Source organism: Diabrotica undecimpunctata, chromosome 1 (genome assembly GCF_040954645.1).
Source record: "Diabrotica undecimpunctata isolate CICGRU chromosome 1, icDiaUnde3, whole genome shotgun sequence".
NCBI lineage: Eukaryota > Metazoa > Arthropoda > Insecta > Coleoptera > Chrysomelidae > Diabrotica > Diabrotica undecimpunctata.
Window position 1 is genome coordinate 23,760,625 of NC_092803.1, and position 17,487 is coordinate 23,778,111.

The following is a 17,487-nucleotide window of genomic DNA, read 5'->3' on the forward strand; positions in this document are numbered from 1 at the left end:
TGCATCATAGCTAATAATTTTTCTAACATCCCTGTTTCTTTTCTTTCCTCCATTATTGTAGCATTTCCTTCATTATCCGATCCTTCATCAATAATTGTTTCCTCTTCTATCTTATCCTCTTTCCTTTCTTGCGTTTTGCTTTGACTCCTTGTGGCCGACATGTTCGTTAGATTATTTATCCCCGCCAAATATGAAACTTTGAAATTTGTGCAATAATTTCCCCGCCAAATATAAAATTCTACTGGTCTGTTGCAACAAACGGGACTTTTCCTGTTCAAATGTAATAACTCTTGAGTACGAGTATCAAATTTCAATATCCCACAAATAAATCAAATGGTAAAATATCAAATGTCAAAATCAATAAAATCATTCAAGTATGGTAAAATTATCAAATTTAAATATCACACAAATAAATCAATTATGGTAACCTATAAATTGTCAATATCACGAATAAATCAATTATGGTAAATTGTATCTTAAAAAAAATATATAATCTTTATGTCCTCAATTTTTACATAATATTTCACTTTATCCCCGGCATATAAACTTTCAAATATCTGCTCGTCTACTCCTATCCTTTCAAATTTGCCAACTAGAAATATTTTTCAAAGCTTTACACGTTGGGGGCCATTTTGTTATGCTATTTAAATTGTATTATATTGCTTACTTAGGAAAAATCCTGTCTATATTTATTAAATGAACTAATCTCCAATTAATCACAATAAATCAGCATTAATTAATTACAATCTCAGGCTATTTAAATTGTACGATTTACCTTTGATCGTGGATTCAAAATATTTTCCAATTGGCGTCCTAATCGGGATAGGTAATATGACCTGAATAAAATACATAGAATTTCAACTGAACTATATGTGAGATGTCCTTTATTTTAATGAAATTTTATACAACAATCAATCCTGTAATATTTGCAATATACTAACTTTAAATATATGAGAAGTTGTTTTCTATCATGGACCCAAATGTTATTTTACATTGATTTTTAATATGTGTTATAACTAAGCTCTTTTTATAATTCCTTTTTTTTTTAGTGATCGCAAAATTAACTGTCTCTATTATTTATTCAATTTACTTAATTAATAAATGAAAATCACACTCCGGCTCTAATGAAATTTGACTGACCTTTCCTTCTCTGCCGTTGCAATTCTATGGCCACGCCACAACAAAAAAATCCTTTCTCTGCTTCTGCTCCTATTGTGGTCCAGATGACGTACACCTTTCTCCTATCTGTCCTTGTATCTCCAAATGTTTCCGGCTTCGTCTGCTATTAATATTCTTAGGCCCTTTGGTTTTCTATCTCTCTGTACCCCGTTCCTCACACTGGTCAGCTTTTCCACCGCAAATAACCACACCCGGTAAATTACGTCTTCGGGACTTCAAACAAACACAAATCACAAAGCTCCTTCCTTCTTGGACGACGAAAACTGACTAACTAACCTTTTTTTCTCTCTCCTATCTCATAGCCAAAACCAAACCTCCTTGCATTCAAAATTTGACCAATAATAATCATCCACCTCTTGTGAGTATATCGTTACCACCCAACTCTCTCTATAAAACGTCATTCGGGTAATTCCAGAAAACAAATCTTCTTTAATTATTCTAACTAAATCTATCTACTTTACAAATATTTCTTACTAATAGCTACAAACGATACCTGTTTCTCAATTCAATGTCTTTTGTTAATAAACTTTTACCGATATAATCTTTCGGGGAGAAAACCACCGCAAATCCCGGTCCATTGTTCAACACTTTCTATATACACTTTTATTCCGGGTAAAACCATTTCACAATAACCGACTTATTTAAATTTCTTATCGATAATATTTGAAAGTCTTGTCTTTGAGGCCTAATGAACAATTCTTCGAACAACTTAAAATACATATTTTGTCTTATACAGGATGTTTGAAAATTCATATGCCCGTGTCTTTATGAAATATCAATAATTTTAATTTTTATTTAAGTAATAAAATTTGTATATCGGTTTTTTATTGCTTATGGACATTCAAAAGTACAACAATATATATATATATATATATATATATATATATATATATATATATATATATATATATATATATATATATATATATATATATATATATAAATTCTTTTGAGAAAAGTACTCTAGATTTTTTGGCGATTTTTTAAAATTTAATTATTTTTGCCCTTCTGCACAAGTGTTTTATAGTTTTATATGGTGTATAGTATGTATAGTATATATGGTGCATATCTCTATTTCTTTTTGTTTTGAATTTAATGTGCCGTTTCTAAGTTTTCGTCTTTCTTCTACAAGATTAAGAGTTTCTTCACTCATCCAATGTTTTTTCCCATTTGTTTTGTCTTTGGGATTAGTATTGATGATGGCTTTAGTGATCAATTTCTTTGTGTATTTTCACGTTTTGTCAAGGTCTCCGGTAGTCACTGGTAGGTCAGCTTCTGCTAATGCTTACTTAACTTTTCCGGGTGTTTTGGAATCAATTTTTGTCTTTCATTTGTGATTATTTTACTGTGTAATTTAGTGCTATATTCTGCTTGTAACATTTTGTGGTAGGAACCACAGTGTGCAGCTTGTTTTGTCTTCGCGTTGATTATTGAGCTCCTTCATCGCTTAGAGACAACAATATAATCTATTTGGTTCTTGTATCGTCCTCCAGGCGAAGACCATGTTGATAATCTCCGCAGATGATATACTAAGATCCATATCGATTGCAAATTGAATCACTTCGCTCGTCTAAGCTATGCTCACCTATCATTTCCTTCAAATAGTCATCTATTTAAGTGTTTGTTCTATTTTGCATTCCAATCTCCCATTATCATCGTTGGTTCTTTTTTAGGAATGTTAGAGATGGTTGCATGTATCAGGTGGTATTTTTCTTCTACTGGTATAATATGCATTTTGGCTGGTTCAGCTATCATTTCCTTCAAATAGTCATCTATTTAAGTGTTTGTTCTATTTTGCATTCCAATCTCCCATTATCATCGTTGATTCTTTTTTTAGGAATGTTAGAGATGGTTTCATGTATCAGGTGGAATTTTTCTTCTACTGGTATAATATGCATTTTGGCTGGTTTAGCGTTTAGAGTTATTTTGATTATTCGATCATTTACTGGAAGGTATTCATGTACATATTTTGCCAAACGTTTTTGAATTAATGTCGCTACGCCTTTTTGTTCTGATCTGTTAGCTCCTGACATGAAAAATTTGTAGTGATTGGCCTCCCAATGTTCTTGGCCTTACCAGTGTGTCTCAGATATCTCACAGATATCTATCTTCTTCTTGATCAGTTCATTTTCTAATATATACAATTTACCCCCCCCTAATATACGATGCGGTGTTTTTTAAGTAATTTTAAGTTTGATCTTTAAGTATCTTATTTCGCAGATATTGCCTGCATCGTTTAGTTAACATTTATTGTCTGCCAGTGTTATGCATCCCTTGGCTACGATGATATTAGATCTCGAGATTAAGGAACGCAGGATTCGCAGTACAGGTCTCATCAGATCCGCGGTTTTATTTGATTATACCATATTTACAGCTATAAGATGCTGTTATGTACCCATAGGACGTTACGTATTAGCGCTTAGGAAGCCCCACGTCAGAGATAAGAATTTTCCTGGTGTCTCCACTTCGTGGAGTACTGATAAGTGATAACATTAGCTGGGGGCGCTATTTAGCGATTAGTTGCTTTCTTATTGTTGTAAATCCACATATAAATATGTTTCTTTTGCTGTTATATAAGTCTAGTGTAAATCATTTACTCCAGGATATTTTCTGACAAATATGTAAAATTTTTGCACACAATAAGGATTTTGCTAATCGGCATTCACAACCTGCTGTTTTGGAGATCCTTTTTTAACATCACTTCTATTTTTTTACTATCAGTTATTCCCAATCTGTTTTATTCTTGTTTGGTTCTGGAAATATATTTTGGAAACACTACTAATACAAATATTTTATTTAATTTATACAAAGATTGTTGATGAAACATATATACTATTTTCTGATTCCCCTTTACTAAACTCGCTTACTATTTTTGAACGTTTTATTCAGTTTGGAATCTTATAAATTTCTTTATTTTAGAATTGACAGCTATTTTGGCAAATTCAAGAGATGAAAAGGAACTAAAACACGTATGGGTAGAATGGAGAAAAGCCCTTAGCAAGTGTAAAGCAGATTATATTCCCTACGTCACCCTATCTAATCAGGCAGCTAAATTAAACAACTTTACTGATAATTCAGAACTATGGCTCTTAAACTACGAGGACGATACTTTTAAAGACCAAGTGCAGACTTTGTGGGAGCAAGTGAAGCCCTTATACCTAGAACTTCACGCGTATGTGAGATTCAAGCTAAGAGAAAAGTACGGAGATGTTGTACCAGAGAAGGGACCAATTCCTGCTCATTTGCTAGGTAAAATTCCTTCATAATAAAAAAATCTAAAGTCGCAGAAGCGATGTAATGCTGCGATAGCACTATGTATATATTAATTAATTTTTATGGGTCATATTAAGGAATTTTATGTTATCAAAAAAACTTATAATGAGTTTGTTTTGTGTTTGATATTTAATTTTTGATTTGTAGGAAATATGTGGGCACAAACATGGAATAATATTGCAAGTTTCACATTACCATATCCAGATGTTGTGGACTATGATATAACTGCAGAAATGTTGAAACAGGTAGTACAGCTACTTAAATTATTTTATCACAGATCTTTTGCTTGAAATATTTGGCAGAATAGAAATTTAAGTCTCTAGTCCACATATATTCTTTATTTATACCTTGAGAAGTTGTCTGCGTTAGTGTTCAATTGAACAATTTGTTCAAAGTCTAAATAACATGTTTGATTTGCTTTTAGAACTTCACAGCAACGAAGATATTTGAAGTGGCCGAAAGCTTTTTCAAGTCCATCAATTTGACAGCTATGCCCGATCTTTTCTGGCAGAGATCAATCTTGGAGAAGCCAAAGGACAGGGAAATCGTTTGTCATGCCTCAGCCTGGGACTTTTACGACGGAAAGGACTTCAGGTGACTAATTTTGCTATATTTTTGACGTTTCTTCCCATTTTCTTATTGTTAACAGCGAAAACTATTTATTTCGTGAATCTTTACTTTATGTTTTATTGAAAGATTCATTATTGGTGAAAATGTGTGCCTTAAAATGAAACATATTTTATGGTATACATTGGCAGACTTGTCTCTACATTACAATAAATCATGTACAAGATAGCTAAAGGTATGAAAATGACTGAAGCTCCAAACAAAAATTAAATGGTTGAAGGCCCAAAGGTAAAAAACTGGCTGAAGACGTTAATATTAAAGAAAAATAACTTTATTGAACATTTAACTTGACAAATGCTGTTTTCGATCTAGGGCTGCAGGATAAAAAGTTGAAGATATTGTCGGTGTCACTTCTGTAACAAACCTAGATTTCTCGTACGGGACAAGACCCATGATTTGGTAAAATACGTGGATCCAAGGACCTGGTTGCTGGGGTGAAGGTTAGCGATGGAAAAAGGCCTGTTGTTCTCACAACTGGATATTTAAATAGCTTATTAGTAGTTTTAGGCAGTAGCAAGATCGATAAAAAAAATAAAGATCGGATATATCGATAATAAAATATCAAGATACAAGGGACATCAAAAAGTTAGCAGAAAAATCAGAAATTAAAAAGTAGAAATTAATCACCAACTATTTTGGTTTTTAGGATAAAAACAAACATAAAGGCCCACTATATAGTCCATTGAAATTTTTTATGCCTCATGGAAATAAAAATGATTCTCTAACAGCATGAGAACCAAAAGATTCGCCAAGACAGTGACCAAAATTACATTTAACTTATCATCGCTTCTGCCAACAAAAGATGCAGCTCGTTTCCACAGTGTTAGAGTTTATCACCAGGAAACACTACGATCCTAAAGATTAGGGCTGAAAAAAGCATGGAAAAATTTGGATACCAATAAAAAATCCAGCATCCCCAAACTTCTCAACTAAATTTTTTGTAGATGTAAGCGAAACTGTGAAAGTATGTGTGGTTGTAGAAAAGTAGGCCTTAAATGCTCGGCAGTGTGCCTTAATTGTTCTGTTGAAACCTCCAGTGACATCATGGCAATATTAAAATTAATCGAAAAATTCGAAGATGAGAGGAGCAGAAAATCACTCAAAAGAAATTTAACAGTTACTCATGACAAGGTTATCAATTTCTTTATCCCAGTCAACTATAAAATTGTGGAAACTTTGTCCGATAATTCATTAGTCCATTAGAATTATTACAGAATGTACTTATCATTATCATAGAATCATTCTTTCGTACACCTGTAGTAGTACCGGAAGTTCGTCAGTCAATTTTAAAACTTAAAAATAAACTTGGACTAGATTATGCAATCACTAAGTCACTTACAACTAAAGAATCCTGAAGAAAACTGAAATAAGCACCAGGGTTGGGAAAGAAATAGAAACACTAGAGAACTAGAAGTAACATGGACTGCTCTAAAAAAGAAAATAACAAAGATACAAGAAGACGACCTCGGGTTCACGAAAAACAACAGAAAACAAGAATGGATAAAACAAGAGATCATGGACCTCATGGACATAAGATGAAAACATAAAACAAACCCAATAGAATACAAACGAGTCAATAAAATCATTAGAAAAAAGTGCAGAGAAGCTAAAGAAAACTGGATGTCAACCAAATGCCTAGAAAATGAACAACTTCAGGAAAGATACAACACCTTTAATGTCTAAAAAAAGTGAAACAATAATAAAACAAGAAACAATATTAAGAAATAATAATAACGAGATAATTATAGGTACAGAAAACAAACTGGAGAGATGGAAAGAATACATTCAGGCACCTTTTAACGATGATAGACCTTGTTCTCCACCATCCACGGATGATCGAATAAATGAAAACGATCCAGGAATAACAAAAGAAGAAGTTATTTATGCAGTAAAAGCTCAGAAGAACGGAAAAGCCACCGGTCCAGACAATATCAATGTCGAAATACTTAAATTAATTGCAGACAACGAAAGTAAAGCCTCGACTTAATAACAGCACTATTCAATAAGATATATGACACAGGTAAAATACCATCAGACTGGCTAAAATCAACATTGGTAACATTACCAAAAAAATCCAATGCCTCACACTGCGATGACTATCGAATATTAAGCATTTTAAGGACATGATAGACTCATGTCCTTAAAATTTTTCTCAGTATCATTCATACACGAATTTACAAGAAGTGTGAGTTTCAGATAAACGACACTCAATTCGGATTTCGAAATGGATTAGGAACACGAGAAGCTCTTTTTGCCTTAAATGTGTTAACACAACGATGCAGAGACATGAATGTAGACGTATATGCATGTTTTATTGATTATCGAAAAGCGTTTGACTGCGTTTTTGACTCGAAATTCTGAGAACAACTGGAATTAACGAACAAGACTTGCGAATTATCTCAGAACTATATTGGCACCAAACGGCAACAATTGAAATAGAGCCCACAACATCCGAATATATACGAATCCAACGAGCAGTGCGACAAGGTTGCGTTTTATCACCACTATTATTATATCTGTATTCGGAATCTATATTAAGAAAAGCAGTAGACGAGGTTCAAGGTGGAATCAATATTAACGGAACCAGCATAGACAACATCAGGTACGCTGATGATACCGTTCTAATAGCAAGCAACGCACAATAACTACAAAATATAATAAATGCGGTAGTTCGTCATAGCGAAATGTTCGGTTTACATCTAAATGTATCCAAAACTAAAATTCTAGTATTTTCAAAGGTACCAACAAACGTACATTTGTACGCCAAGGGACAAATAATAGAACAGATAACTTCCATAAAATATTTGGGAGCAAATATTAACAGCCAGTGTAACCCAAAAAAAGAAATCCTGTTAAGAATCAAACAAGCGAGGAAAATACTCATGAACATGAAACCATTTTTTACAAGATCAGACAGACCTTAGTCTAGAGCTCAGAATTCGAATGATCAAATGTTACGTTTTCTCTGTTACGTGACTGAAAGACCTGAGAAGATGGTTTGACCACTTATTCACAGAAATCTTTCGTGCAGCAGTTTCCAAAACCACAATTTCCATTTGGATCGCCAACCGTCAAAAGAAGACTTTCAAAGATTATGATTGTTATTATTAGTCTTAAAATTATTTTTTTTTTATTAGAAAAAGATGTCGCATCCATCAAAAGGTTATTAGCGACGGAACAAAATATAAATAACAAAGTTAAACACCTACAGATTATACAAAATGTTTATGGATCTAAGATAATTCACTATATTGTCACAGGAACAGTTTTGACCTAAAGCCTGTGGTAGAGCGAGTGGATCTTGTAGCGCTGTCTTTCTTGGTCATATTTACTACAAATTGTTAAAAAGTGTTCGACTGTTAATCGGACGTTACACTGATCACATATAGGTGGATTTTTCTTTGTGAAAAGGTAGGAGTGCGTTAATCTGGTATGTCCTAGACGTAAACGCGCAACCGCAATTTGTTCTCGTCTATTGCGCGACGATGGAAACCACAAAGACACATTATTTTTGATTTTATTTAAATTGGAATTAGTTTGAGACCACTCATTTCGCCACAAACACAACACTTTTTAAAATAAGCTTTTAAGTCACTGGAAACACACTTGTCTATCGGCTCCGACAAATCACTTAAAATTGCCTCTCGTGCAATCCTGTCAGCTTCTTTATTTCCTGTTATTCCGACGTGTGAGGGAACCTCACACCTGAGAGTTAGATGATACTGAACGATTGTCTACAGAAGAGTCACTATCTAAGTCAGAAATCTCTTTCCCTAAGTGGTTGTGTAGTTTCTTTTGAAGTTTTGTAAACTTGCTTTTTGTAGGTCTATCATTTGCATATTAATAGCTGCTTTGTAAAAGATAGAGTAAACCAGCCATATCAGTTGTAAATTCTTTTACGACGCTAATAGTGTCGGGGGAGCCTTGGACATTATCAATTAGTAAAAACAATTGGTGGAAATTTAAAACGAATGGTGGGGTATGATTACCAATGAAATTTTCAAGAGTTTCCCGTGTAGATTGGACTTTAGATGAGCGTGGTTTTTTTGGTTTAGAGAGTTTGGGTTTTGCAAACAGATTTTCTGATGAAATTGCTGAATCTGAAGGAGGCGTGTCGATCTCACCAATACTGCGTTTTATGGAAGAACTTGCGTTTTCGCAATTGCTATTAGAGTTTTCACTTAGATGATGTGGCTTTATTACATTTGGAAGTACTGGAGCAAACTCATTGGCAGTGACAGAAGTCGAGCTTGTAGTTTTATTTGTAAGATTGGTTGAAATGGTTGTTTCAAAAAATTGTGGTGATGTATCAGTTTTATTAGAACTTTCTGCAGTGGTATCTAATGGAAAAGGAGCTGATAGATTGGAAAATATTGCTTCCGAAGTTTGTGAAAACGGTATTGCCGCTGAAGGAGGTTGATTAAAAGTGTTGCTATGAGTAGGAGTATTAGTAGTTTCTTTGTCGTGGAGATTTGTAGGTGTAGGTGATATGCTCGGATTTGATAATGGATAACTTGATGACTGCTGGGTGTTTGGTACCTTGTGTCGTATACTTGTTGAAGCTGTTTGATTTGGTACTTTATTGTTTGACTCAATATGAGTTGATTCCGTTACTGAACTGGTTTTGCATTGGGATGATATGTGTCCTGCATTTTTGCAAATAAAGCAGGTGAGTTTACCTTGTGACAAAAATATGCGGTAAGGTGTTTGGTCGAAATTTATTAGAATAGAATCTGGAATTGGTGATGTTATAGGGCTTATATAAACTTGCCTCCAAAAGCTCAATATGTGACTATATTCGGGAAGAGTCGAGCTAATTTTCAGAAATGTTATTGGGGAAATAAGCTTTAAACCGATATTCTGTAATTCTTCAACTAATACTTGATGAGGAATTGACGGGCAGACTCCAGACAAGACTAGTCTTTCTGCTGGAGAGACAAGTCTTCGTGCTGTTACAACTTCGCCGAGTACTTCTATAGAGCCATGTTGTGTCGTGTCAAGTTATCTACTACGGTTTTGTTTGCCAAATACATGCAGATTCTATTATGAGATAATCTAAATGAAAAAATAATATTTTTTGGGTTGATGATTGTACCCAAAGGAATGAGATAATCCTGCAGTTTAGCATTATCGATACAACTAAATACAATTGCTTGGTTCTTACTCGGAAAAGAATGTGAAGCGGCTGAAGCATAACTGTTTGTGATATTCGAACGTTGATTTACTGGACTGGTTAGATCGGAAGGTGTGTTTACATTGTGTGAAGTCATTTTAAGCTGCGGTGGCGAAGGTCTTACTCCGACTCTGGTAAATGAAAAACCAATCGCATGCTACTATAAGCTACTTATAGCAGCTAACCTCACCAAATAATTGTACGGTAGTGTATATTTATTATTTGACGTTTTCTTTTCACAATAATAAAATAATAATTACGTATAGATGACTTACGTAGTAGTATCTAGTAGATAAACACTTTAATTTTAAAAAACTATTTAATAAAATCACTTGTTTTTATTAAAAACTAGGAGTACGATATCAGTACAACTTAACCGTACCTTGCCAGGCCGGTCTCCCCTTGAAATTATTATTACTCGAGTACATATATGTAATATTTGCATAACTGATGGTATTTGGCCAAAATGTCTAATATTTTTCTAAATAATAACAATATATAAATAGGCAATGAAAATGACGTAAACAATTACAGACAAAATCTGTTGTACCAATTATTTTTGTATCAATATACTCTAACTCTAACTTTTGATATTTTTAGGATTAAAATGTGTACTGACGTTAATTATGAGGATATGAACACCGCTCACCACGAAATGGGACACATCGAGTACTTCTTACAGTACCGCAATCAACCCACCCCATACCGGAATGGAGCCAATGATGGTATTTAAGCAAAACACCGGATATTTTTGCACAGTTTTTAATTTTTATGTTTTAGGATTCCACGAAGCTGTTGGAGATCTGATTTCTTTATCCTTTAGTTCCACCAAACATTTGCGGAAGATTGGATTAATAACCTCCAAAACTGATAATAATGAACAGCTTCTCAACAACTTGTACAAGGTTAGTTTTTTTTATATATAGCAATTAAATATTTTGGCACTATATTCACTTTATCGCTTTTTAGATTGGTTTAGAAAAAATCGCATTCTTACCATTCGGGTACTTGATCGACTTGTGGCGATGGGATATCTTCGCAGGAAAAACCACCCCTGAAAACTACAATTGTAAGTGGTGGGAACTAAGAGAAAAGTACCAAGGACTTGAACCTCCAGTAGATCGATCTGAAGAAGATTTTGATCCAGCTGCAAAGTACCACGTAGTTGCAGATGTTCCGTATCTCAGGTACTAAAAAAAAATTCAAGGAGCTCATTATTGAATACTTTTTAATGGAATTGTGATTTTTTAAGTTTTATTTATTTTCAGGTATTTCATAAGCTTCGTCATTCAATTCCAGTTCCATAAAGCTGTGTGCGAAAAAGCAGGAGAATATGAGCCCAATAATCCTAAAAAACCTTTACATGAATGCGATATTTATCAGAATACTGATGCTGGTAATGCTCTTAAGTGAGTATGCACTACAATAGAAAAAACATATTTTTTACTCTTCTCGTGGGTTTTTTAAATTTTTTATTTATTTTAAAATATTTTTTAAATATAATATGTATTTCTGTACTTGTAGGAAAATGCTCCAAATGGGTGCTGCTAAACCATGGCCTGATGCAATGGAAGCTTTGACAGGCCAAAGAACCATGGATGCTAGTGGACTTTTGGAGTATTTTAAACCCCTTCACACATGGTTAAAGCAAGAAAATACTAAGAACGGAGTTCAAGTTGGTTGGGAAAAGAGCAAAAGAGGTAGATATAGTTTATTTCAAGATAATATAATAATATTAATATTTTTGTTTACTTGCAGTATGTGTAAGGACTAGACAGGAGTTAGAATCGAAGGATAAGGCTAAGGAATCCACAGAATAATTAGGGAAATTTCAGGAAGGGTTAAATAAATATGTATTATATGATATTAAACGAATATTTTTATTTAAATTTGGTATATTTATTTTCTGCAATACACACAGAAATTACTAACAGAAGTTATGGCAACAATTACGAAATATAATATGTTTTATTGTGTCCTGTACATCCTAGAACTAAAGATGCTAAACGATCTTGGTCTTCCTGGTTATAGATTGTGCTCTTGCACTTTGTGTTACATCATTTGATTCATCATCATCATCATCATTCAATCTTCGCTTATCCACCGCTGGACATAGATCTCCTTCATAATTTTCCATCTATTTCGATCTTGTGCCTCTTGCATCCAATTCCTATGACAACGTTTTAGATCGTGTCATCATTTGATTATCTAAGCTTTATTCCATTAATTTTCTAATTACCAGTGCTTCATCTTGCAGATATGGAAACTTAATTACTTTTCTTTCGATCGTATATTAGATCAATTATCGGTTAGGAATGTGTATTATATGGGTCTAGAAAATACTTGGATTGTAGAAGAAAATACCTTAGCAAAAAGTTTCTTATTAATAGACGATATCGTAACTCTCCTCTCTACTCAAATATCAGCAAACTAAATGAAGAAAATTTAACTAATCGTTCCTGGAGACTCAAGAACTCAGCTCCACTTTGTGAGACTTTTAGAAGCTTGTAAAATTTTGATTAGGCCTTTAAATCAGAGGATAATTTAAACATCAAACATTTTGCAACTCATTACTGTGATACAACCAAAGTATCATGTAAATTCTTCTAAGACTTCCAATATTTTGAGGTCCTATCTCTTGCTAGTCTGTCAGATACTTTAGTTATTTATACTGATGCCTCAAAGTCTACTGTTGGTACTGGGTGTGCTTTCTTCATCTCATCAACTAACGCAGAAAAACTTTATAGAGTAAATTCTAATTTTTCAAAATTCAGTGCTGAAGCTATAGCAATACATAAAGCATTACGTAAATATAATGAACATTACTTTTGGTACGCAAACTGGTCACAAAATCTTTAGACAAGACCCATTAACAATAATTAAAAATAATGTCAATAATATAATAAATGGAAACAATCACGGCATATAAACAGTACCTACATATTCTTTCTCGCAACATGCTTCTTTACAACCAATCCCAAGTGATTATTGGTTTAAAAACTATTCTTTTCCACGATGGTATTGATCATCCATAATTAGAATAAAATTTTGACACGCCTGTTATTCTAGTCATCTGGTAAGACTAAAAATCGTAAATTCAGACTTATGTTTAGTCACAAAAAGAAGAAGATTTGAATTACATTTTCTTTTAATGTAAAAAAAACAAGAAACAAACGAAAAATTTAATAAAAAATCTGCTATCTGGTATCTTTAAATATAAACATTGCAAATGAATGTTTAATGGAATTTATCTGCAAAAGCACGCTTAATATTTAAGTAAAATTAAAATTCTAACCTAAAATGGGTTTTATCCCATTTTTCGTTAACTCTTATCCGTGACCTAGTGTTTCTCTCAAAAAAAAAAAATATCTTAATGGGCCCCTGACGAGTGTCCATGTTTTATCTTTATCTTATCCTTAATAATAATTATTTTATTATTATACATGTTTCTCTCTGTTTTTATATATACATGTTTCTCTCTGTTTTTTTATGTTTCTCCAATAATTTGTCATTCCATCGTTTTCGTGGCCTTCCTACTGATCGTCTTCCTATTGGGAAACTGTCTATTGCCGTCTTTACTACTCTATTTTTTGTCATTCGGCTTATATGATCGTTCCATTCTACTCTTTTATTTCTTACCCAGTGCTTAATGTTCTCCACCTTTTATCCACGTCTTGTATATGTACTTCCATAGTTTTACCATTAATTTTTCTAAGTGTTTTTATCTCTGCTGTTCCTAACATACTCTTTGTCCTTTTTGTAACAGCTCGTATTTCTGCCGCATATGTCACTATTGGTCTGACGACTGTTTTGTAAATTTTGCCTTTCATTTCTTTCCCAATATTTTTATTTCGTCACATTGTTTCGTTCAGGTAACCTGCGGCTCTGCTTGATCTATTCATTTGATATTTCACTTCTGTTTCGAGCTGTTCGTAGCTTAATAATGTGATGTCTAGATATTTAGACTCCATCACTTTTTCTATTATCTGACCTTCCAGCTCCAATTTACGTCTTAGTAAATTTGCTGTTATAACCATAAATAAAAAATATATAAGTATATATAAGTAAGAATTTTAAGGTAGTAGTTAGCAAAACATAAACTGGAAAATTACAGACCACTAAGCATGTTACCTGATCCGTACAAACTGCTTACCAAACTACTTACCAACAGAGTATCAAATAAGTTTGATGTTTACCAGCTTTTTAAACAAGCGGGATTTCGGAAAGGTTATAGTACCATAGGATACCTACAGAAAATATGGACAGTTATAGAAAAGTGTAATGAATACAATGAATCTCTTTATTTGGCATTTGTGAATTTACAGTAAGCCATTCTATTCCATATAACTCTGGGCTGTATTATAAGGAATGAATAAAGCAAGGATTTATTATTCCAGATATAGAATACTCCTAAAATATATCTACGATAATGCAACTATGCAAATAAACGTAGCAGAAGTTTTAACAATAAGCAAAATAAGGTCGGAAAGAGGAGTTAGACAAGGAGAAACGATCTCAAAATTGTTTACTCTTGCTCTAAAAGATGTGCTCAAGAAGTTAAATTGGAAATAAGTCAGAATTAAAGTCGATGACAGATTTTTAAGTTATCTAAGAGTTGCTGATGACATAGTACTCGTAAATAATATTACAGAGAAACTACTTGGCATGCTAAAGAAACTTAAACAAAAATTTGGGAATATCAGTTTAAAAAAAATTAACTTAAACAAAACAAAAGTGACGACAAATCAAATCAAAAAGAGTATGTATACCTAGGTCATACGATTAAACTGTGCAACCAGAATCAAACGGCAGAGATCACGAGATATGTTAGTAGTTTCTTTGAGAATGCATATACGAAACTAGGAAATACGAAGCAGGACGAAGGTGGAATATAAAATTGGAAGAATTGCTCATTAAACAAATAGTCAACTTCACAAAAAAGACATCATTACAACGTCGAACACCACCGGTGTTGGAAGGAACAGAGATTCCATTTGCTAAAGAAACAAAATACTTAGGGGTATATTTTGATTATAGGTTTACATGGAATACCTAAATACACCACATAAAATCACACAGAAAGCTACTATGTCCTTGGATAGATGTAAAAGAATATGCGGTAAAAATTGGGGGCTTAACCTCAAAATTATTGTATGGTATGACAAGGGTTATTAGACCAATGATAACCTATGGGCCTGTGACGAAGTGGACAAAGAAGCAGCAAGTGGGAGCAATAAGGCTGGTGAGTAGTAGAAAAATACTAGCATGCCTGTATATTACGGAGGCCATAAAACAACTTCTACAGAGTCACTGGAAGTCCTGCTATATCTACCACCAGTATATTGCTGAAAATAGAAAGCTAATCAAGGAGTTAAAAGAAGATATTGTAGTGGGTCAACCTATCGATAGAACAGCTGTGAGATATATCTTTAAAAATAAATTCAAAGCCTGGGTAGTCTGGGTACCGTACAGAGGATCATAAGCGCAATGAAAAGCGAATAAAATAGCTAAACAAAGCTTATTAATGCCATTCGTTTGACCGGATCCCTTCTGCGGCGTTGCAAAGACAGACAGAAAACAAGATAGGCTATAAAGTGAGTAGTTCACAAATCTCTGGAATGGTGGAGGAATTTACCAGGACAAAGACAGGCGAAACAGTTCGTAACAGAACATTAGCCAAATTTATGGGAGAGCTAATAAGCAAGGACAGGAAAACAGTCAAAGCCACAGTAGGTCTGCTAACAGGGCAGCATAACCAGAATAGAGAAAAAAAAGCTGATGGGATTGGCAAATAATGACTTATGCAGATTCTGTCACTTAGAGGAAGAAACAGTAGAGCACATTTTATGCCAGTATGATAGTCAGCTGCATGAAAGCTTCAGTCTGCTGAATCTATCTAAGATAGTAGAGTACCAAACAATCAGCATCTATTTAAAAGTATCAAATAATCACTATCAGGTTAACCAGAAGATAGACGAAAATAAACATCAACGACGAAAGACATGTAATAATTGTGGTAGTAGACTTTTTGTACTAAAAAGATAGTGAGAAACACGAACCTCAGTATACTATAAAGACTAAAGAGTACTACAAAGTAGACACCATTTGCTAAATCTGTGACAAGGAATATTTCTTATTACAGATTGTTTTAATGCATTAAATAAGACTTTAATAGTTTTTTTGTTAGTTGTTTCACATTATCAATTTTTCTAATGTGGAGTAATACGCTTACACCGTAATAAATATTTCTCACAGTAATAAATGCATGTTTTATTTCATATGGATTAAATGGGTGTGCGATTTATAGATTTATAAAAAAAGAAAAATGCTAGAGAATGCACCTACCACCGCACCATAAGCCTGATGTCTCACACACTTAAAATGTTTTTTAAGATCATCCATAAACGCATTTACCAAATACTTGATATGGATATCAAAGAAACCCAATTTTTATTCAGTAGAGCAGTAGGTACTCGTGAAGCTCTCTTTGCAAGAGATGCTTAGATGTGAACCAAGATATGTACGTCTGTTTTATAGATTACAACAAGGATTTCGATAAAGTCCGCCACAAAGAGCTAATTGACGGCCTCAAAGCAAAACAATTACAATACAATGACCTTCGAATTATAACATATTTATATTATAAACAGCAGGCACACATACGCATTAATGAACATACGTCCGAAGAGTCCGAAATTAAAAGAGATTGTCACCACTACTATTGAATGCATATTATGAAGAAATTATGAAAAGAGTTCTTGAGGGAGAAACAGCAGGAATAAAGCTCAATGGAACACGAATTAACAACATTTGATATGCTTACGATACTATCATAATAGCAGACAACCTACAAGACCTCCAAAAGCTAATGAACAAGATAGTTGAGTATGGAGACGAATATGGATTATCAATAAACATCAATTAAACTAAATTTATGAGAATATAAAAAACCCAAAATTATGATGAAAGCCTGACAATTAACGGTAAAACTTTAGAACAAGTTGAAAACTACAATTATCTTGGCACAATAATTAATCACACAAACGATTACTCCAAAGAAATCAAAGTTCGAATATAGAAAGCACGAACAAACTTCAATAAAATGAGAAAGATACTTTGTGCAAGAGAACTGAAATTAGACTTGAGAGTTAGGCTGGCAAGGCATATTTTATTGACTCTGCTTTACGAGATAGAAGCGTGGACACTTAACGCGTCGACTACTAAAATGTTGAAAG

At 33.4% G+C, this 17,487-nt stretch overlaps 1 protein-coding gene across 1 annotated transcript in view; it reads left to right on the top strand.

Annotated features, from left to right (window-relative positions):
• The window catches only part of Ance-3 (angiotensin-converting enzyme Ance-3), a 245,584-nt gene that overhangs the window by 14,994 nt on the left and 213,103 nt on the right, over positions 1–17,487 (top strand). The window contains exons 4-12 of the mRNA XM_072522909.1: positions 4,099–4,428; positions 4,600–4,697; positions 4,877–5,046; positions 10,853–10,977; positions 11,033–11,157; positions 11,222–11,439; positions 11,521–11,661; positions 11,777–11,952; positions 12,011–12,051. Of these exons, the coding sequence (XP_072379010.1) occupies positions 4,099–4,428; positions 4,600–4,697; positions 4,877–5,046; positions 10,853–10,977; positions 11,033–11,157; positions 11,222–11,439; positions 11,521–11,661; positions 11,777–11,952; positions 12,011–12,051 (1,424 nt within the window). The remainder of the gene's footprint in view (positions 1–4,098; positions 4,429–4,599; positions 4,698–4,876; positions 5,047–10,852; positions 10,978–11,032; positions 11,158–11,221; positions 11,440–11,520; positions 11,662–11,776; positions 11,953–12,010; positions 12,052–17,487) is intronic.